The 23,806-nt window shown below is 44.2% G+C and overlaps 1 protein-coding gene across 1 annotated transcript in view; it reads right to left on the reverse strand.

Moving 5' to 3' along the window:
- EIF2AK3 (eukaryotic translation initiation factor 2 alpha kinase 3) overlaps positions 1–16,663 on the reverse strand; it is a 65,861-nt gene extending 49,198 nt beyond the window's left edge. The window contains exons 1-2 of the mRNA XM_084765626.1: positions 14,649–16,663; positions 707–836 (exon numbers count right to left, since the gene is read on the reverse strand). Coding sequence (XP_084621752.1) covers positions 707–836; positions 14,649–14,941 — 423 coding nt within the window. The 5' untranslated portion in view covers positions 14,942–16,663. The remainder of the gene's footprint in view (positions 1–706; positions 837–14,648) is intronic.
- Between the last annotated feature and the right edge of the window lie 7,143 nt (positions 16,664–23,806).

Here is a 23,806-nt window from a genome sequence, read left to right on the forward strand (position 1 = left end):
CTTTAATTTTTAATGTTATAGATATGTAGCTGGGTGTGACGGCACAAGCCTGCAAGCCCAGCACCCAGAAGGCTGAGGCAGGCGGATAATGAATACAAGGCTATCCTGGGATAGCTAGTAAAACTGTTCCCGAAAATGTGGGAAAGGCTCCAGGACAGATACACAGACCACCTCCACAAAAGTCTTTAGCACATAGTAGGGCTGCAACTTCAAGAAAACCACAGCTCTGAGTCTCAATTTTCAACAATTTTATAATATCAGAAGGGTTACTATAAGAAACATCAAGTATATATCATGATGCTGAGAACAACGTCATTAATCTATCTATTAAGCTATCATATTTTCACAAGTGATCAACGCTTTTAGATTTTTTGTTTTGTTTTGTTTTGTTTTTTTGAGACAGGATTTCTCTATAGGCTGTCCTGGACTCACTTTGTAGACCAGGCTGGCCTGGAACTCACAGAGATCCACCTGCCTCTGCCTCCCTCCCTAAGTGTTGGGATTGAAGGTGTGCACCACCATGCCTGGCTGGGATTAGCACATTTAATGCCTGCAGCAATCATAGGAAGTGGGTGCTATCATCTACCCCATCTGACAAAAAGGCAGGGGTGGGGGTGACTATGTGAATACTCAGCCAGGCAAAGGCTTCTGGCTCAAGCTTCACAAGACACGCCAGTGACTCTCACTACAAACCGAGTTTTCTTACCTCTGGCTTGCTGAGGCTAGAAGAAACCAAGGAACCAGATCCCACGTCCAAATCCCACTGCTTTTTACCATGATTCTCGGCATCTAACGCAGCGATTCGTCCATCTAAAGTGCTGATAATTACTAAGGACCTGTAAACAAACAGAACAAAATTGAAGAGCAATCTAAGACACTGCGCACTTATTTTATCACTTGAAAGAAAATTAGAACGGTCAGTAAGAAAATCAGGGAGAGCCCTGCCCCTCAGCATTTAAGGTCTTGCCCCCCATCTTTAGAGCAGAACAAGTCACTTCGCTATGTCCTCTATCTGCTCATCGCTGATGAAAAGCCCCAATTCTTAGGTCTCCCCTCCTTCCAAGTCCTCACCTCCACGAAGATCTCAATGCCTCTGGCTGTGGCCTCTTCTCCCTTCCTGACTCCTCATACATTCCTTCCTGAACTTTCTTGTGTGGCGGTCAGAGCCCCAGCGGTCTTCCCGTCTCTGCTTCCCACAGCCGTGGACCACCTCACCCTGCTCTTACCTCCAGCTTATACAGCAAGCCTTTATTGACTGAGCTCTGTCCCTCTGCTTGCTTCCCTAGAACTTTCTCTGAGAACACTGCTTCCGTACAGGAGAGAGGACATTCTCCTCCATGACTCCTGACTACCAGGTTTTTATCTCCTTGCTCCTCCTGGCTCCTTTTCTTCCTCTTCTCCCTCAAAATTCTTAGGATCAGACCTTTCCATCCACCAACCCTCCTAATGGTCCTGCGCTGACCCTTACAAAGGTCACACCAGCTTGTTCCTGGGAGAGTTTGGCAGCTGGTGACTGTCACCTCACGTTACTTCCGCCTCAGATCTCGGGGTTGGTTTTTTTGTTTTGTTTTCTTTTCTTTTCCTGTGTCTGCCTTGCACCAGCCTCTCCTGTCAGACCCTTGACTCAGTCAGGACCAGACTTCAAGCGTGTTGCCTCAGCTACCAACCTTTCGCACTCCAGCATGCTTCCTCTTTGACTCCTTTCTGACTCCGTGAGAAGGTATAACTCTGATCCTACAGCCCTTACTACCACCCTGCCCTCACCTCTCTTTCTGATCCACATCTGTGAGAAAAACACTTCTGTTTCTAGCCACCCAGTCTATGGTACTTTACTATAGTGACCTGAGTACACGAGAAGAGGATTCAAATCTGCTCTAAGTCCCTCCAACTTCAAATCAGAACCAGCCAGAACTGGCAGATACGCTTATGTTGCCAGCATCTGCAGGATGAAAGCAGAAGAAGTAAAAAAAAAAAAAAAAAACCCGAAGTCCAAATGCTAAGCAAGCAAAACACAGCCCTCTAGTCTGTAATCCCTTTCTCGCTTCTTTTTACAACCTTACTCCCACAGCGCGTAAGCAGCTCTTACTGGAGTCACTACTGGCCTTCACAATGACAAATACCCAGGGCAAGCATCAGTCCTGCACTGAGTGAAACATATTCTTATTTTATTTTGATTTTTTAAAAATATATCTTATTAATTTATTCATATTACATCTCAATTGTTTCTTCTTCTTCTTTTTCTTCTTCTTCTTCTTTTTTTTTTTTTTTACTCTTTAGATCCACTACAATCTAACCATGGCTTCCCCTCCTCCCAATCCTGAAACACACTCTTCATGTGCCTTTTTGTTTTTGTTTTGTTTTGTTTGAGACATGGTTTCTCTGTGTAGTCTCGGCTCCTAGACTCACGTTGCCGACCAGGCTGGTCTCACAGAGTCCTCCTGTCTCTGCCTTCCTGAGTGCTGGGATTATGGGCGTGCGCCCCTGCACCCTGCTTGTGTGGCTTTCAAGATTCCATACATCCTGATTTCTTTCCTTCTTTGTGGAGGCAGGATCTCTAAGTAGCCATACAGGCCTGGTTGTGCAAGAACTCATTATACAGACTAAGCTTGTGTCATACTCAGAAACCCACCTGCTTCTGTTTCCAGAGTCCTGGGACTAAAAGCATTAAAAGCATTGCCACCATGCCTAGCTAACACCCTACCCCCCCACCCCCCAACCAACTAAAACACAGAGCACAAAAGATAATGACATCTCTTGGGAGGCAGAGGCAGGAGGATCACTGTGAGTTCAAGGCCAGCCTGGTTTACAAAGTGAGTTCAGGACAGCCAAGGCTACACAGAGAAACCCTGTCTCAAAAAACAAAGCTAATGAGACCATGTGATACTGAGTCCTAACCACACATCTACAACTCCTAAGGCTCAGGGCTCATTTCAGAAGAGGGAGTGGAACATTTGTAAGAATCAGAGGGTCAGGTAGTTTGCTGCGAGACTGTGTCTCCTAGAAATGTCAGAGACACTATACCCTTGAAGTCTCCTCAACAGAGCTGCCTAAACAAGAGCAGCAATGATGACGCCAATGGACATGATGACACGGACGGGGGAAAGCTCAGAGAGCTTCAACCCTAAGTAAAAATTACCAGCAGCTGCGGAATGCTGAGAGCTGGAGAAAAGTCTTCCCAGGAAGAGCTACCGCAGCAGCTGCGGAATGCTGAGAGTGGGAGAAAAGTCTTCCCAGGAAGAGCTATCCCCACCCCAGCAGTTGATTATCCAATACCAAGTACTCAGCTTGGAAACGTAGACGTAACTTTATATGGACTGGACAGGTTGTATATTTAGGGTTGCATGTACGATTAAAGAAAGAAACCACTCTCAGTCACAGTCATAGGAGAGGGAAGTAAGGGGAAAACGGGAGGGAGGGAGGAATGGGAGGATATAAGGGATAGGATAACAATTGAGATGTAATCTGAATAAATTAATAAAATATATATTAAAATTTTTTAAAAAAGAAAGAAAGGCCATGAATTTGATAGAGGAAAAGGGGGTAAGTGGGGAGGATTGGAGGAAGGAAAATAAACAGGGAAAATTATGTAATTATATTGTAAAATTTTAGAAAAATAAAACATATTATATGAATTATTTTTCACTCAATTCTATTATTCTCTTTCTCAGATCTACTTTCTGATTCCTCTTCATCTTCCTAGCCTCTTAAAATTGTCTCCCCCTATGTTTAACTACTTTGGTGATCTGAACCAGTCTCATAGCTTCAAATACATCTCTGTGCTGGCAACTCCCAAATTTTTATCTTTGGCTCTAGGCCTCTGCCCTGACGTCTGGACACACATGTCTGTTTACTACAATGATGTTCGCTAACAGGCCTCTTGACATAACAAAGTTGATATATCTGCAATCAGGACTACCCTGAGAATCCCTAAAAGGTTCTAACAGCATGATTTTTCTTGCTGTTGTATTCTCTTTTGCATGGGGCATACACCGTGGATACACAGCACACCCAATACATGATGTGCTGGATGAAAGAATGAGTTGAACACTGTTTTCAACTGAACTGGTGTCAATTCTTAGCTGAACACTAGGAACTCAAGTGGGCTTATCTGCCAGGTTTCAAGACCGTGCAAGGGCAGGGGTAAGGAGGGGTAGGAAGGGACGGGGAGGACCCAGCTGGTAAAGGTGCTTAATGCCAAGCCCAATGTCCTGAGTTTGATTCCCGGGACCCACAGGGTAGATGGGGAGAGGGCACTCCTGAAGGTTGTCCACTGATCCTCAAATGTGTGTGAGCAAGCACACACTGAAGGAGCCCACACACGCACAACAAACGAACAGTAAATAACATTTTAAAATCTTTTAAAAAGACCATGCAAATTCCAAATACGTATAGCTATGATCCTGGCTACAATTATAAGGCACAACTTCACTACTTACATTGCATTTGATGTACAATAACACACAAAGCAAAGCTATATGCTAGTCAAGGAAATAAGTTAATATAAACTCATTTGAATCTCTCAAAGCCCAATCTGTGAGGTGTCATGGCATACCCCACGATCCCAGCACTCAGGAGATAGAAGGATCTCCAGCAAACCAGCCTGGACCACATAGTAAAACCCTGTCTAAAACAAAACAAAACAAAACAAAACACATAAAGTAAATGTAATTGCAAAGTTATACATTAATTTTCCTATTTTGAATTTTAAAATTCTTTCACCTAACTTGTGAAAATAAAAATTTTATGATATAACTTTAGGTGACAAACCAAAGAAAAGGATCTCCAATTCCTTCTGAACTTTCTATCTGTTGCCCAAGCTGGTCTGGAATTCCTGAGGTCAAGAGAGCCTCACGCGTGGCCTCCGAAGTGCTCTGCTGAGTGTTAGAAAAACAAAACAAGACAAAGCCTATGAAACCCTCGACCTCGCCTGCTCCAGGCTGGGGTGTATGGTGAGTTGGCAGTCACAAACTAGAGCTTCCTGTGGCTCCTTCCCACAGCACATGTCCTGAAGGGAGGGAGCCGTCGTGCCACAGCTGGAATGGAGCAGCACACCAGGACCACGCAGACACGCGGTTCTGCAGACCCCTGAATGGCAGTCAGAGATGCGTGCTCACTGACACTGACTGGGAGAGTGGCAAGTAGCCAGACTCTGCTAAAAACCAAAGAGCTCAGGGCTGAATGCAGGGATAATGAGGGGACAGAGGTGACAGAGATGAAAAGGGGGGGGGGGATGAAAGGCATTTATCTCCCTATAAATTCACTATTTCAAACAAGATGAAAACCCTTAAGTTATTTAAGAATCAAAGAATTCACAGGTTGGGCCTGGAAGTCAAACTGAGCTCCATGGCTCTGCCTTTATTTTCCTCAAAGTTTCACTCAGCTTGGGTTTTTATCATTTTTACTTTTATATTTATTTTGCATGTATATGTGTTTCAAGTGCAGGCCTGAAGGTGACAGCTGGTGGCTTCCTCAGTTGCTCTCCATTTTATTTAAAGATTTTTTTTTTTTAAACAAGATTTATTTTTAGCTGGGCTCGGTAGTACAAGTCTTTAACCCCAGCACTTGGGAGGCAGGCAGATCTGTTTAGTTTGAGGCCGGCCTGGTCTACATAGAACCCAGATTCCCCGCCTCAGCAAAAAGATTTATTTTTATTTATGTGTAGTATGTGCATCTGTATGCTTTGCATGTGTGGGTCACATGTTTGTGGTGCTCGTGGAGGCCGGGAGAAGGTGGTGGGATATCCTGGAGATGGTGTTACAGGAAACCGTGAGCTGCCTGACATGGGTGCTGGGAACCAAGTTTGGGTCCTCTGGAAGAGCAGCAAGTGCTCTTGAATGCTGAACCCTCTGATGTATTTATTGAGACAGAAGCCTCTTGTGGAACCCAGAGTGTGCCAGTTCCCTCTAGTCTAGTTAGCTAGCTTGTTGAGGGAGGGAGAAGCTGAGGAGTGCAGGTTCTAATCCTCACATCTGCAGGCCAGCAAAAGCTACCTCCGCGGAGCCATCTCCCAGCCCTTCGCCTAGACCGATATAACTCAAGTCGCCTGATCATAAAAACTATTACAAACTATTTTTTTTCGATGTTGCCTTTTTTTAATTAATTTATTCTTGTTACATCTCAATGGTTATCCCATCCCTTGTATCCTCCCACTCTTCCTTCCCTCCCATTTTCCCCTTACTCCTCTCCCCTATGACTGTGCCTGAGGGGGACCTCCTCCCCCTGTATATGCTCATAGGGTATCAAGTCTCTTCTTGGTAGCCTGCTGTCCTTCCTCTGAGTGCCACCAGGCCTCCCCCTCCTGGGGACATGGTCAAATATGAGGCACCAGAGTGAAAGTCATACCCCACTCTCCACTCAACTGTGGACCAAATAACCCAATTGAGAAGTGGGGCTTGGAACTAAACAGAGAATTCTCAACAGAGGAATATCAAATGGCTGAGAAACACTTAAAGAAATGCTCAACCTCTTTAGTCATCAGGGAAATGCAAATCAAAACAACTCTGAGATTCCATCTTACACCCATCAGAATGGCTAAGATCAAAAATTCAAGTGACACCACATGCTGGCGAGGATGTGGAGAGAGAGGAACACTCCTTCATTGCTGGTGGGAATGCAAACTAGTACAGCCACTTTGGAAATCTATCTGGTGCTATCTCAGAAAACTGGGACTAGGGCTTCCTCAAGACCCAGCTATTCCACTCCTTGGAATATACCCAGAAGATGCTCCAGCACACAACAAGAAACTGCTCAACCATATTCATAGTAGCCTTGTTCATAATAGCCAGAACATGGCAACAGCCTAAATGTCCCTCAGTAGAAGAATGGATAAAGAAACTGTGGTACATATACACTATGGAATACTACTCAGCTATTACAAACTATTAAAGGTTCGCAGGATAATGCCTGGTGGCATCCAGGGTGAATTTCACTCTAAGCTCAGCTGTGCTGCAACAGAGGAGGCTATGCATTTGTTAACGTTAGAACAGGATTTGCAGCCTCTTCTGAAAGGGCTAGTTCTTCAGTGTAGCAGAGCATCTCTGGGATTCCCAAATCTCTCCAGCTACCGCAGGAAAGGGTTTCCAAAGTCCAGTGCCTCATCCAGTGTCCCGCAGAGGACCAGTTCCTCACACTCTCACCTGTCACTCCCATAGCTCCCCACCTCTGCTTGTACTGTGCGTTCTTCCTGGAAAGCCAAAGCCTACAGATTTCCCTCTTGGGAAAATGACAGCCTCAAGCAAACTACATGGTACTTGCGGTTCACCATCCCTTTCGCGAGAGCTCAGCAAGTAAGTTCCACACCTTATCAGGCGACACGTTCAGAAAACTAAACCTCTCACCCACTTTCTTCCTTCCACTCCTTTCTCTACACTGTAACCGTTCACTCTGCCATCACGCATGTAGCAGACCTCACCTCCGCCAGCTCTCGCCCTCTTGAGAGACTAAGATCATAGCCATGTACTCTGGATTCTATTTCCAGAAGCTGCTCTCACATTTGTTTCTCCATTAGCCCTGCCCTGGCCCTAAAACAGGTTCATTTTTCATCACAACATCTTACAAGCCTCTTGGAGGTATTTTCTGGCCCTGGCACCATTTCTTCACTTTTCTGACAAGTTCCCTTCCAGAGCAGAGCGCTGATTAACTTCTCTGCGGTGACAACTGCTTTGTAAGGGACAGAAGATTTTCACAATTTGGCTCCTGTGTACTTTCTTAACCTCATTTTCTGTCTCTTCTGCCAAGCTAATCCCCTCTCCTCACACCTCTCTCAACCCATGACAACATACACACCCCCAGGGGTTTCCAGCCCTTTAACAAGGTTCCTTTGTTCATTCAATTTTCACCCTGTCTGCAAATATTTCATTTGTCAAGTACTTAATGCTCCTGTTTAAAAACAAACAAAAAAAACCCATTTATTTTGTTTATTTGGGGGGAGCATAAATGTGCCATGATCAGAATTGTGCAGAAAACAGGACAACTTACAGGGGTTGATTTTCTCCTTTCACCAAGTGCGTTTTAGGGATGGAGATCATGTCATCGGGGTCGGTGGCAAGTCCTTTCACCTGCTGACCCATTTTCGTAGCCTAAATGGCCTCAGGTTTAAAGAAAATACTTAAACTAACCTAACACAGGTTTTGGGAAAGAAACAACTATAGTTATTATCTAAGTTTTGATATCATTTGAGCTCAAGGCAAAGAAGTCCACTCTTTTGTGTTTGTTTGTTGAGACACGTCTATAGCCTCAGATACCCTGTGCATAGCAGAGGACATCCCTGAATGTCTGGTCCTTCTGCCTCTGTCTCTGAGTGCTGGGACTACAGGCATGTGTCACCACACATGGCTCGGCTTCTTACTTAGTGCTCCCCTTATTAAATGTCTCATTCCATTACATTATTTAAAAAACCTATAGTCCACGGACTGCCATCAGATCTCAAAGATCCCCTATGCAGATCCACAGTGATCCGGGAACTCAGGCTTAGGAGTCCTGCTAAGTGCACTGTAACACCCCACCCTCTACTATGCCTTGCTTGTGTGATTCTGTTGCCTATTCTGCCCAAAAGAATATATTTTTAAATTATTATTATTATTATTATTATTATTATTATTAATCATCATCATTATTATTATTACTAGTAGTAGTAGTGTGTATATGCATGCATGTGTATGTAGATACCACAAGACAACTTTGGGGAGTCAGTTCTTTCCTTCTACCTCATATTTGGAACAGGGTCTCCTTTGTTTCTACTGAGACACTGTGTATTCCAGGCTAGCTGACCTGCAAGTATCTGGCTGACTCTCCTGTCTCTGCCTCCGATCTCAATGTAGGAGCGTAAGGATTACAGATGTGCCACCTCCTCTGGATACCAGAGATCAAGTGTAGTCATCAGGCTTTGTGGTAAGCCATTTTACCCACCGAGCCATTTCTCTTACAGAATATTTTATTTCATGTGTGTGAGTGTTTTGCCTGTGTGTGTGTGTATGTATTTTATATGTGTCTGGTGTCCCAGGAGGTCAGCAGAGGGCGTTACATCACCTGAAATGGGAGTCATGGAGGGTGCGCGGGGAACCAAACCTGGGACCTCTGAAAGAGCAGCAAGTGTTCTCAGTCACTCAGATTCCTGCTCCCACCCTGACGCTTTTTCTATTCAAGGATTTGATACTATGACAGTGACACTCCCAATCTCTTCATTATAAGGATGCCTGACTATCCACTACAATCTAGTTAATTCTGTAAACAAACATTTCTGCCAGACCTTGAACTTCTCTCTACTCTCCGTACCTACCAGTGCCTAGCCTAGTAAAATAAAGAAACGTTTATTGCACAAGTTAAATATATGATGTAAAGGCATTATCCACATCAAACAGACAGGGAGGCAAACAGACAGACGAGTGCAAAGAAATGGAACTTGCCTAGGATCAGTCACAGATTCCAGGCTTCCCAGCACTATTAGTCTGTCAACTCTAAATCTTCCCAAATGACTATTACATTACTGTAATATGCAGCTTTTTTCCCCCTTCTGGAAATGTCACTAAGGTGTCACTTATCTTATAACCACTCTGATTATACCCTCGATTTAGCAGAAATGACCTTAGGCCAAATGAATACACACATTGCCTTGGCTCTGACTAAACTTGCTCGGACCCATTTGTCTGCTGACAGTTAAGTTTGCTGAATTCTGTTAGATGCTAAAGTCTCTCATAAAGTCATTTCAAAGGAGTCTTATATCCTGTGGACAGTCCCAGCAGGTGAGTGACAGAAGGCTTTATCTAGATTGAATAGTTTATGGATTAACAACTGCTTACTTTAATATTTTCTATTTATTTCCTTCTAGTGAATACACTATACACACCTGGAACTCTGATATTACATATGGAGACAAGAATCTTCCACCAAAACACACAGTCAACAAAAGGAAGCATGTGTTATCATACAAAAACAAACAAACAAACAAACAAACTAGTAATGACTGGATTTGACTTCCTAGTCCTCATCTACAAAGTCCGTCTTCCAACCAAGCTTCCTGTATTTAAACATATCATGAGAACAAGCAGGCTTCAAGTGAAAACAAGTATAACGCCTAAAGCTGTCAGCTTTGTTCAACTGTCTTGACATATCAGCTAGACCTGGAAGAACATTAAGCAAATTTACAGGTAACACAAGAGTAACAGAGAGTCTGTTTTAAGAATGGAAGAATTTTCCAGTCAGGAACGGTGGCACATGTCTACAATCCTAGCACTAGGTGATCTGGAGGATTATGAGCTTGGGCCAGCCTGGGCTATATCATGACTCTCTGTCTTTAAAAAAAAAGTCTGGGCTTGGTGGCACACACCTTAATCCCAGCACTCAGGAGGCAGAGGCAGGTGGATCACTGTGAGTTCGAGGCCAGCCTGGTCTACAAAGCAAGTCCATGACAGCCAAGCAGCCAAGGCTATACAGAGAAACCCTGTCTCAAAAAAAAAAAAAAGAATGGTTACTCACAAACAGAACAGGATTTGTTTAAGCTACATATTTTATTTCTCTCATCACATTAACCCCTGTATCCTACAAGTTCTCTTCCATTTGTTATGTGCTTGCTTGCTTGCTTTTGATGTTCCAGAAACCCCTTGGGCTTCTTTCATGAATACCCACAGTCCCTCAAAATGTTTTAAAAGAATTTGTATAAACATATACAAATAACATGTATTTATACTGCTTTCAATATAAAAAAGAAAAAGGAAAAGCCGGTAGAGATCCCAGGTAACTGGTATTGAGAAGCCAGGTTCCACATGCTGCTCACAGCAACTGACAGACAGGTCTCTTTTGTAAGATGAACACACAGAACTGAGCGTAGATAAAGAACAGTCACAGATATTCAGTGTAGCCATCAGGTAAGTTGGAGGCAAGGGTAAGGAGGAAAGGCAGTCAGTCTCTCTATTGGTGAAAGTATGTTTAGTTTGGCTTACAACTTGTTTGGGAAGTTACATGTACATTTTTCTTTAAATGTGATTTTTGATTAACACCCAGAATCTGGAGTGGGAAGAGTGAACACTGACAGGCCTACATGATTGACAATGCTCTTTCAACACAGTATTCAGAGATACTATATTCTTTAAAGGCCTGAAGGGGTTTAAAACAACAAACAAAATAGTATGATTATGAATTCAAAAATCTGAGGAAGAACAGATTTCTACACCTTTGCTTGTTATCAGCACAGTCTCAGAAAAGACAGGTGAAAAAGAAATAAAGAGGAATTAAGTCATCTTACATTTGCAAAACATTTGATGTTATCTCATTAAACCCAAAAACTTCCATTAGCAGATGCTCATGTATAAGGAAACCAGAAAGAAAGGTCAACTTTAGTAATGCTTTTGTTCATAAGTAGAGTGACCAAGCAAGGCAAAAGGAAATGCACTTTGCAGTGAGTGTGATGAGCAAGATTAAATTAGCCCTTTATAACTTCAATTTTTTTTTCAGTGTGAAGATGACCCACCCACTGCAGGAACCCCAAGTAACACTTTGCAGGCCCAACTCACTTGAACAGGAATAACACTTGGCAATCTGTTACATATGTTGGAATTAGAGCTGGTAACAGAAAAGTATCCATAAAAGCCAACAGTTAAGTGTGTGATTGAGGTGTTCTTCTCAATTCCCCCTCCCTTCTCTCTCTCCCCTGCCCGTGTGTGTGTGTGTGTGTGTGTGTGTGTGTGTGTGTGTGTGTGTGTGTGTATGTGTGTGTATGTGTGTGTGTGTGTGTGTGTGTGTGTGTGTGTGTGTGTTGGAGGAAGATACCATTTACCAGTCTAAAGAAGAAACTTAGAATAAAACTTTCAGAGACTGCTACTACAAAAACAAGTTCATACTTTTGGAAAAATGAGTGTTTATCCAGTCAAGTCACATGCTTGAGGCTCATAGCGAACATGTGGACACCGGTAAAAAGGATGAAAGCCTATCAAGGGAGAGAGGAAAGTGAATCTCAGTAGGTCCCATCTTGCTAAGCATCAAAGACAAGGCCCAAAAATGCAGACCTTAACTCCCGCCTCCCCCTGTTCTGCAAGCGCCACAGTTCTTCACAGCTGTTTGCAATCAACGCTTGGTTAACTCAGCTCTGTCCCGCTAGCCTTCCCCTAGAAACAAACAGGATATCACTCTATTATTATGGAACTAATAATTTCAGATTTTTGACTTGTAAAAACTTTGAATATTTATCTCCTGCTGACCCAACTCACCTGTGGCTTCTCACTCACTAACTGGTCACTAACTTCACACTACTCTGCAGTCCCGTTGACCGGGGATCACACACTCCCCTCCTGATTGCCAAGCAGGTTCCTTTCCTGCATAGTAACCCAGAACTCATGGCAACCCTCCTACCTTTGCCTCCCAGGTCCTGGGATTATAAGCGAAGCCGCCTTGCAGGGCTTTCCTTTGTTCATTTTCTACCTGTCTCTATAGGCTCCCTCCTCATAGAGGAGAGGAGTTGGCAAGACAGGGAGCAATCCTTACCCTTTCGCAATTTATTTCCCTATTTTACCTAAACTGTCAAATGTGCTCATCAACAAATCTTTTCAGATTCAGTCTTACACGCCAAGCTAGTCAGCTGTGTTTGTGCTTTCCATGAGATCCTGGGCTTTTTGGTGGGCACTTCTTTTTCCTTATAACAGCAGCTATCTGTCCTGCCTTCCCTCCAGCCCAAGTCTTTCCTTTCTACCTTCTTATCAAGCATCAGTCTGGGTGACCTGCATCTCTGAGGCATCAGGACCAATACCTTTTCTTCTCAGATTCCCTAAACCTCTTGATGCTCCTGTTTGCCCTCATCTTCTGGCCACCAACTCATGATCTTTATACAGATGTCTGAAGACAAGAAGAACCAATTTACTTGCCAGGAACTAAGATTTTTGCTTCAACTATCTCTCACATTATTACCATGTAATAGCATGTCATACCGAACTGCTATGGTTTTTTAGTTTCCTTACCTCAAGTTTCAGTAAACCTCATTGCTAGAGAACTGTCTCAGCATAACTTTTGCTCAGACCTGCTAATCAAGATAATATTTCTCAAACTAATGTGCATATAAATCATATGGTGAGCTATTACAACACAGATGCTTGGTCAGTAAGTTGGGTGGTACCTGATTCTGGAAGTCTAGCACATTTCCAAGTGATGATGTTGTTAGGATGGGAAATATGCACGCACGCACGCACGCACATCACAAAATGGTTTCAATATAATCCCCAGCCACCATGCCTCTTGCTGTCTTAAGTCCACTATCTATCAGAAATCTATCCATTTTCAAGATCCAGATCCTTCCATCAGAACAATTTCTTATCTACAAACCTACATGACACCTCTGTCCTACACGGTGAACACCACAAAACCTTAGTCACCCATGACACTTCATGGGTGCTAATTCCGCCCTGCAGTAGACCTCCCGTTTCATCCTGACTGCTGGACTGCATGCCCTCCAAGGGCAGGGCTAACTGCTCTGCCTCCACAATCCCAGTGAAGCTTGGGCTCTGGTCAGCTTTAGGAATAAGTCCTTGGTGCTGCCCAGGCAATTTGTTCTAAGGAGAACAAAATGTTTCACTCTCCTTTGTGTAATTAACTCTGCGAAGCTGCTTTACTCATCTAGGAGAGTCTAGACATTAGCAAATGTATGAAAACTGTTTTCTTACTACTTTCAAGCTCTTCAATAGAATAGAAGTACTCAAATGGTGTGTGGGGAATTTTAGGGCTTACCCTATTCTAGCAGTTGCTGGGTACACAGATCAAGCTTTTGATACTTGTTATAATCTAGTAGCTAAAATGTTACAAACGTAAGTACTTTCTCATTTAGATGTGGTTCTCCCTGTCTGTCTTAATTTACTTAATGCTCTTTTACCATTCCTTGTGTTAAATAGTGCCACTTTCTCCATGCATGCTGTCTGCAAAATGCTTTATCATTAAAGTGTTTTCCACGCCACGCAGACCTTGAATTTTGCTTTAAAACTTGTCTCTTGAATTTATATGCTTACAAACGCAAGAAACCCAAGCGAAACAAACTATTCTAACTCCTTTTAAATATCAGAGATCTGCCAGTATTACAAGAACCTAACCCCAGTTATTAAACTTCATTGTGTTCAAGAGCTGAGGAGAGTGCTTGCTTGTTCAACACGCAGATTCCAGGTTCTTACCCAGAAAAGGGCTGGTTTAGTAAAGCCGGGGTGGAGCCTAGAAAACCGCCTATTTAACTAACCAGCATCCCCATGGCAATTCTGATGCAGGTGTTCCCACAGATCTCAATTAGAGAGAAACAGAAAATCAAAACCCTCGACCAGGAGCCATAACGGACTTGTATTTGGAAGATAAATGTAGATATCTCTTTTGAAACTCCGTTCTCAAAACAGCTGGCGCAACACCACTGGGACAGTCACACATTTTGAAGTGGGAGTGTAAAGGGGGCCCAGAGAATGGTTAAAGACCAAAAACAATGAAATCGGGGAAGTGACTTTCTTCCTTAAGCCGGATGCTGGGCTCTTCAAGCATCCCTCATCTTCCTTTGACGATGCTATTGCCCTCCCACAGCCGGGACCAGGCAGCCGCTCTGAGCGGGGCAGTAAAGTGTCGCGGCTCTCTGTCTGTCCTCAGTCACTCGCATCCCCGCGAGAGGAACCCCGACTCCAGTTCGCGACCTCTCTCACCTGCCGCGCGGCCGCAGCTCCACGTCGTCGTCGGGCTCCGTCGCGCGTGACTCTTGTTCGCCGGCGGCAGCCGGCAATGCCTCGGCGTCCTCTACGGTCACTTCGGCTGTAGCTACCGCAGGTACCCTCGCGGCCGAAGTAGGGGCGGCAGCTGCCCCCAAGCCAAACGCCGCATCCGCCGTGGGCGCAAGCAGGCTGCGGGCGCGCGCAGTCCCCGAGATCCCCGCCGCGCAGCCCAGCAGCAGCAGCAGCAGCAACAGCGCGCGCGGCCCCGGCCGGGTGGCGCGCTCCATCAGCGGCCCGCCCCACGCGCGGGCATGGAGACCCTGCCGTCGGCGCTCGCCCGTCCCGCCGCTCGGAGCCTCGGAGCACCGCGAGCGCGCACCACGGTCCCCGCCGCCTCCCTGCTTCGCGCCGCAGCAGCAGAGCTGCCGGGCCACGTCTCAGCCACAGGCACCTGAGTGACAGCCTTGTGCGGACATCGCCCATTGAGTGAGTGTTCGGTGCGTCTGCGCTACGATTGGCTGCGCGCCCTGCCACTCCGAGCCAGGCCGACTCGTTCCCGGTTGTCAACATTATAGCTACCAATCAAATTGTAGTCCTGCGTGTGGAACTCCGGCCCTATTCCGGAAGCGATGGCCAATGAAGACTGCCCCTCCCCAGAGTCCTCTTAGCTGATTGCTGAACCATTCCAGTTCCTGAACGCCTTCTCTAGAACAGATTGGCCCATCCTGTGATTGGACTCGCCCCTCAAAGTGAGGCTCTGGAGAAAGCTTCGGGATCATTGGTGCAAGTGGCTGCCCCTCAAAAGCCTGAGATAACTGCTTCCTGATTGGTTGGAAGCGACTCTTAGTACGTGGCCGATTCTGACTGTGAAGAGGAAGGTCCCCAGTGAAAGGCAGAGTGGGAGGGAGTCCCGGGTGGCCGGGAGGTGGCCGACCTTAAAGGGCTAGATGATTTTACTCTTCCCAAGCCAAACCTATTTGGAAAAAAAGGGGAAAGGCGGGATTGAGGGTCGGGGAGTGACTGCACAGGTTGTGTGTACTTAGAAGTGGGACGATATTAAGAATTACAGTTACAGCTTTGATAGAGATGACAGTGACCTATAGAACAGATATCTGTACGCGCCTGAAACGCCTCCTACCTGAGTATAAACGAGGAACCCAGGCCTGGCGCACTTAAGTTGTCTGCCCAAGGCCACATAGTCACAAAATGTGACTTTATTTCAAGTCTCCTGGTTGGTTTGGCATGCTTTACACTGCCCTTGGGAGAAATCTACAAACGGCCAAAGTGGGGAAGGTTTGAATGTTTAGCTAAACCATCTAAAATTCTCTTAAGGCATTTAAAAACACCCTGAAGGTTTCTGAGCAGGTGTGTGGGACCGTACGCAGTTGCATCCTTCAGCAGTGTATTGAGAACGCCAACTAAAGCGCTCGGAAGATTTTTAAAGATGTTGGCAGTTTGTGTACGCTGGTCCGCATCTGCACGAAGCACACTATTTTCTCCCAGCCCCAATCCATATAAACTTATTTGCCCCTTTAGGTTTTTTCTCTCCTTTAGTTCTTAACACGTTTCTTTGCTCTTCTGTACAACTTATCTCTAAACATTTTTGTCTTCCTTTCTTCTCTCTTCTCACACACACTGCACCTCCTATTAGTACTCCTCAATTCCACTCAAATTGTTTTGACACCCTGACGTATTTTTGATGAATTTGAACGCGAATCCTGCTTTCATCCCACCTGTCTTCAACTGAGAACTCAGCCTTTTCTCTACGAAATACTTTGTCACTTGCTTTTCTGCTTCCCTATAGGGCAGGATATGATCTTCAAATGACCCCGCTTTGTTCAGGATGAAAACCTGAAGTTCTTACTCCGAACATTAGTTCTCTGAGGTTGTCATAACAAATCCCACAAAGCATATATGTTCTAAAGGCTAGAATTCCACCACCAGGAGCCACCAGGATTGAATTCTTCTGAGGCCCCTCTTTGGCTTGTAGGTAACCATTGTATTGCCTCTTCGTGTGAACTTTCCTCTGCTCACATAAATTCCTTTTTTCTTTTTATTTATTTTTAAAGATTTTATTTTAAGTTCTTACATGTATCAGTCCTGTTGTGTCTGGAAGAAACTGTTTCTTTGGAGTTATCTGCCACCTCTGGCTCTGACAATTTTTCTACCTCTTCTGCGCAGAACTCTGAGCGTTGAGAGGAGAGATTTAATACAGACATCCTATTTAGGGCTGAGTGCTTCTAAGTCTCTAACTTTCTGTTTGTTGTTCAGTTGTGGATCTTTGTTAATTATCGTCTGTTGCAAGAAGAAGCTTCTCTGATGAGGGCTGAACAATGCTCTACTCTATGGGTATAGCAATATGCCATTAGGAGTCATGTTGCTGTTGTGTTCTTTTTTAAAATTGTGTTTTATTTTTCTCCAAGACAGGGTTGCTCTCTGTAGCTTCGGCTGTCCTCGACTCATTTTGTAGACCAGGCTGGCCTTGAACTCAGAGATCCACTTGCTCTGCCTCCCTGAATGCTGGGCTTAAAGGTGTGTAACCATAGTTTATTGCTAGGTTCCTATAACAGAATAACAGTAATAGGTTTGTCCCTAAGATTATGACCTATCTAGTTTCAGGCTCTTGGTCCCTTACGCAGTATCACCTATGGGTTCCATGTTATAGAGTGGGCCTTAAATCCAATCAAAAAGTGGTTGGCTATCCCATAACATCTGTGCCACTACTGCATATATGGAATAGTGTCCTCAGCAGGGACTGTGATGGTATACAAAAGACCTGCACAGGCTCAAACCAGACAAAATCTCAGCACTGACAAGGGGACGTGAACACCAAGTCTCAACCCTAATGCAATAGATACCTGCCGAGAAAGGGAAAACTGGTTTTCTCTAACAGAGTCTCACTAGGTATATCAACCACCCTCCAGGGCAGGCCCCTGACCCAGGACAATTAGTCAGTTAAGGCAAAATATATGTTGTTCTGTGTGCCTTTTGTTTTTGCTTGTTTTTGTTTGTTTGGTTGGTTGGTTCTTGCTTTGCTTGCCTGCTTTGATTTTCGGTTGTCCTCCCCTCTCCCAGCTTTGTTTTTGTTTTAGAAAGAACATGAAGTTGAGTGAGTAGGGAGATAAGGAGTGGGGTGGGCGGGGAATACCATAAAATATATATTACATGAAAAAAATCCATTTTTATGCAAATTTTTTTACTTCTATTATTTTTAATTAAGTTTGTATGTGAGTCTCTGAGTATAGGTTTGTACATGTGAGCACAGTGCCCGTGGAGGCCAGAGGAAGGCATAAGATCCCCTGGAGGTAGACTTACAGATAATTCTGAACTGCTTGATGTGAATGCTAGGAACCAATCACAGGAACCATTGTCCTGTGCAAAACCAATACATGGTTTTAAACACTTAGCCCTTTCTCCCAACCACCTTTTTATTCTTGGAAAGACATCAGCCATACTGGATTAGAGCTCCACCCGAGGGCTTCATTTTAGCTCAGTTATCTTCTGGAAGGTTTTACCTCCAAATTGTGTTCTGAGATACTAGCGATTAGGATTTCAGCATACAGATTTAGAGGGGATGGACACAGTTCAGTACATAACTTCTGGACACCCACAAGATGTGTTTTCGCTTTATTCAAAGTTTTATTACCTTTCCAACTAGGCGCCTCCCGTCCACCTTATTTAAATTGAATCCTTTACTACCTGTGCCCTTTCCCTGCTTTGTTTCTCTCAGACTTTAAATGCTACACATACTATCTTTATCTTTATTGCCTCTATTGGTGTGTACATTTTTGATCATTTGCTCATAAATGCATTTAAAGTGCCTGACAAAGTTCAGGTAGTTAGTGAGCATTTAATAAATATTTATTGGATGAATAAATAAATATTCAAAGGTGGGAAGGAAAGTGGAAAGAAGGAGAGTGCTCTTGCTATGCATGGAGGAGGCTGTGGAATCAATATCCTAGACTCTCTGAAGACTCTGAGGAACAGCTCTGCTTTCCAGTTTGAATGCAGAGGTTAGGAGGTATCCATGGAGGAGAAAATCTTTTGAAACATAGAGAAAGTAGATTTTTAAAAAGCTCAAGCCAGTTGACTAGTTATTCACTAAAAAAAAATCATGATATATTATAATAAATGGTATGAGGAAGTTGCTAGAAAATTAGCAGCAGATGAAAAATGGTTCTTAACAGCTTATAACAGCCCATTTAAAATGAGCTGGTGCCTATATGTTAGTGGAGACAGTCTTCATGGCTTTATAAATTTTTCACAAACTGATCATGGCATGAAGAAGGCTATTAATGTAGCTAATGAATTGGGAGTCTGCTCACTATCTGTAAATGATGTAATTTTGTTTTTGTTTTCTGTTCATGCATTCATTTCTTTAGAAGCAAGGAATGTCTCCTGGCACCTATATGCGCTTATTAATAAGAGTGTAGCCAAAGCGGTCTTTGCCCTGGCTCTCCTGAAGCTTCTCAGCTATCCAGGTAGGGAGACAGACATTAGTGACTACACATGTGCTTTATTTATTTATAAAAGCAAAGATAAGTGCTCTGATGGAGCACTTAAAGCAACAGTGATAGACAACGCTAATAAGGATCATTTCCTGATGCTCAGGGAAATGACAAGCAAATCTTTCCATTTTGGAAGAACAGTCATGACTCAGAAGCAGCTGACTGGGGTGATAACTTGAAAGGCAGAAAAGGAAGCCCTCCAGTTTTAGGTCAGCATAGACTGTCTTAGTGATAGATAGAGGCTCGGATCCTGGGTCTGAGTGTCTTGGAGACGTAACAGGAAGTAGAGACTAGCATAACAGCTGGTCAGTGAGTCCACGCCAGGAAAAGAAGGCTGACACTGAAGTGCCCTGAGCCAAGGCTGCTCTGAACAATTAAGATATAAACAAGTTTGGTCTAGAAGATCTGTAAGATACATTTGAGTTTTGTTGTTGTTGTTGTTGTTGTTTTTCTGAGACAGGATTTCTCTGTGTAGTTGTGTAGACCAGGCTGGGCTGCTAACTCACAGAGATCCACCTGCCTTTGCCTCCCGAGTACATGTACCAACACACTTTGTGAATTTCAGGTTTTGAAACTGTGAACTCATTCAATTAAAAGAGAGAGAGAGAGAGTCTGAGTCTTTGACATCATGTCTGAGTGTAAATAACAAAAGCCTTTCATGCCGTGACTAAGTAAGGAGTTTATTTTCCTCCACACCAGAACAGCCCCAGAATGATGTGGACTTGGGCTTTCTCTTTTCCCCGCTAACTGAAGGACATTCGGCCTTGTCATCTCACAACCTCGGGATGGCAACTCCAGCACCAGTTCTTTATTTCTGTAAGGAAAGTGGAAAGGCCAAGAGCACATGACTACTTGGATTTGCTTTTATCCAAGAATAGAAGCCCAGCCATGGAATTCATATTTGCCTGTCACAGATCAGACCGTTTCCAATAGCCAGGCTTAGCTGCAGGGGAAGTGTACCACCACTCCAAATAAAAACAGAGTTCTTGGCTTAGAGTAGAGGGAACAGTCGTTGTTGGTGTTACTAAAGTCAATGCACAACATTATATCATGACTGCTGAAAGGAAACACCGGTAAATTTCAATAGAGACACACACAGCCAAGATACAGAGAATTTGGGTTTGATCGGATGGCTCAGCAGGTAAAGATAGTTGTTGCTTATTCTGTTTACCTGAGTTTGGTCCCTGGGACCCCACAGCAGGAGGATAGACTCCTCCAAGTTTTCCCTTGACCTCCGCATACACGCACACTGTAATAAAATGTTTTTTTAAAGATATACAACAATTAAAAGTGTGTCTTCAGGTCCCTGTAGTGATCCTTTTACTTTGAGACAATTTTTTTCCTACGTAGACCAGCCAGCATGCCTTAAACTCAGAGGTTTACTTGCCTCTGCCTCCTGAGGGCTGGAATTGAAAGCATGCACCACTGGGTTTGGTCCTTTTGGCCAATTTTTCCTTCTATACTTGTGGCTTTGACTTGAATTTCTCTAGTGACTAATAACCTTGAGCATACTTTTAGTATACTTATTGGACATTGTATAATTAAAGTACTCATCAAGGAGACAAATATATATTACTTTTTACTGAACTTTTTTTATGTTGTTTTTTGTTTTTTGTTTTCAAGACAGAGTTTCTCTGTGTAGCCTTGGCTGTCCTGGACTCACTTTGTAGACCAGGCTGGCCTCGAACTCACAGTGATCCTCCTGCCTCTGCCTCCCAAGTGCTGGGATTAAAGGCATGTGCCACCACACCCAGCTCTTTTTATTGATTTATTTTTGTGAATTTTACATCATGTCCCCAGTCCCAGTTACCTCTCCATCCCGCCATATCTGTCCTTTGCCCTTGCAACCTCACACCCAAAACAAACAAACAAATAAGACAACTAACCAACCAATCAACTACCAAACTATCAAAAGCTCTCTGTGGAAGCTACAGTAAAACAGCTTTTACTGCAAATGTTCATTGCAGTGAGTCTGGTTCTAGGCCTCTGACTTCTGCTACACCATCAATCCTGGATCCTCCCTGGGACTCCTCTCAGATAGCCTGTTGTTGCCCTTGGTTGTGGAGATCTTGCAGCTTCGGTTCTGGAAGACCAGTAGTTCATAGATGTGTAGATATTGTGGTAGGGCCACTCAAAGCCCTGGATCTGGGCCAGTGTGTTAGCTGAGTTGGTCAGCCTGACAGCTCTCCCAAGCCCATGCCACCTGGGCCAGCTCTCCAGCGCTGCCCAGGCCAGGGGTGGGGCCACCTCAGCTGAGGGCCACAGCTAGCAAGAGGTAGGGCTAGCTTTTCCACTCTTACTCCCTTGGGGCTAGCTCACCAAGGGGGCTACAACCATGGTGAGCTCTACTGTGCTTCCCAGGGGCGATGTAGGGCCTCTTTCCCTAGTGCTGCAGCCAGTGAGGGGCAGGGCCAGCTCTCCCATACTGCCTAGGCAAGGAGTGACTCCAGCTCACCTAAGGAGCCGTGGGACATCAACACAGATACCTGCTGCCACAGGGCCAAAGACTCAGACATGGCCCATGCCTGGGGCCTCACCATGGTCTCAGGTGACAGCACCAGCTACTCACATCAGGCTGTTCCTCACCATCCTCGGAGACTCCAGTCCCACCTCTCTTCATTGCTCACATCCCGTTCGGCTTCCCCTTCTTTCCCATCTCTCTGCCTCTTACTTGCTCATCTTAGTGGCTCCCAGGGCCTCAGTGTCTTCTGAATGGCACTTGGCAGAGGTTCTGTAGGCCAGAGACAAATCTTTTTTTATTTTATTTTTAATTTTTAGTTTTTTGAGAAAGAGACTTTCTACTACAACCCTGACTGTACTGGACCAAGCTGGCGTGGAACTCACAGAGATCCTCTTGCCTCTGTCTCTTGAGTGCTGGAATTAACACCATGTGCATGATGCCCACCTTTTGTTTTCCTTTATGTTCTTGTTTTTGAGTTTGCTTTTATTTATTTAATTTAATGTATTTATTTTGGGTTTTTGAGGACAGGGTTTCTCTGTGTAGCATTGGCTGTCCTGGAACTCACTCTGTAGGCCAGGCTGGCCTCGAACTCACAGAGATTTGCCTAGCTCTGCCTCCAGAGTGCTGGGATTAAAGCTGTGGGCCACTACTCCCAGCAAGAGAAATTTTATAGGTGGTGGGCTAGCGTGAATTCTTTAGAAGCAACACACACAGCCGGGCATGGAGGTACTGTACTTTAATCCTAGCACTCAGGAGGCAGAGACGGGCAGATCTCTGTAAGTTTAAGGCCAACCTCATCTACATAGTGAGTTCCAGGACAGCCAGAGTGACACAGTGAGATCCCACCTCAAAGAAGAAGGAGGAGAAGGAGAAACATACACAACAAGATTACAATCCATGTTTGTGTGAATAGCTACTTAAAAAAAAGACAAAAACACTGTATCAAGTGAAAAGGAGGGCAGTACCTATGGGGGACATGCTCAAAGTATATCATTTACTTGAATGAAAATGGCCATAGATAATAAAAAAAAGAAGAAAATACAATATCAAATGTTAGTGAGGTATGGAACAATTAGAACCCTGCTACACTGCCAGTGTGAGGTGTAAAGTGGTATAACAATTTTGGAAACAGTTTGATAATTTCTATTATAGCTAAACATACACAACGTGATCCCACCTTATTCCCAAGTCTTTTAAGAGTATTTATTTACTTATGTATTTATGTATTGTGTATTTATTTGTTTATATGTGTGAGTGCTGCATAAGTTAATGTATACTCCATGAGTGCAGGAATCTGTAGGGGCCAGAAGAGAATGCTGTATGCCCTGGAGCCCACTTAGGAAAGTGGCTGTAGTAGGCTTAGCCCTCACTTGGCAGCTTGAATAGCTCCTTCCAGTACTATGCAAGCTGGTCTTCAGGGAGGAGGCTTTCGGGTCAGGTTTGTTTTGAATCCTCCTAGTCCTGTGTCTGAAGCACATAGTGTCTTCAGCAGGATGCACCTTTCTTAACCATGAGAGGTTATATTTGGATGGTGAAGATGCAAGTGATAATTCAGGAGGGTCAGATTCAGTAAAGTCTGTTTTGGGGAAGCTGTTTCGACCTTTAAAAAGATTATTGGTAGCTAAGTGTGATAGTATGCTTGTATCCTAGTACCTGGGAAGCTGAGGTAAGAGGATCGCAAATTCAAGATCAGAAGACTAGTCTCTAAAATAAAGGGTGGCAGTGTGTGCATGTGTGCGTGTGTGTGTGTGTGTGTGTGTGTGTGTGTGTGTGTGTGTGTGTGTCTTTTACCATAGTCTTTCCATTGAAATGTTGCTGGTATTCTCCTCACCCCAATGTCTAACTATCCATTTTGTAATGAACTAGAAAATTATTTCCTGATATTATAAGTTCATCTTAGCCGCTTTGGTTTGACTGTGGGTTGTAATCTTTCATAGTGGTCATCAGACAGAAGCCCTACTCAGCAGTCCTGGGGCAAAGGTGGCTGTCTATGGTCAGCTCCAGCCTAGGCTTGATTCTCATGCAAGGCTCTACATGCAGATCAAGTGCTATCAGGTTGGTGTAATTAAGGCAAAAAGAACCCCCCCAAATTAACCTCACTATAAGAGTGACTCTGATGCACCCCTGTCTCATGCCTGCTCGCCTGACACATGCTCCTCTGTTTCAGTATGGTAACTTATTGG

This window comes from Acomys minous (assembly GCF_964271855.1).
Source record: "Acomys minous genome assembly, chromosome: 17".
NCBI classification, from domain to species: domain Eukaryota; kingdom Metazoa; phylum Chordata; class Mammalia; order Rodentia; family Muridae; genus Acomys; species Acomys minous.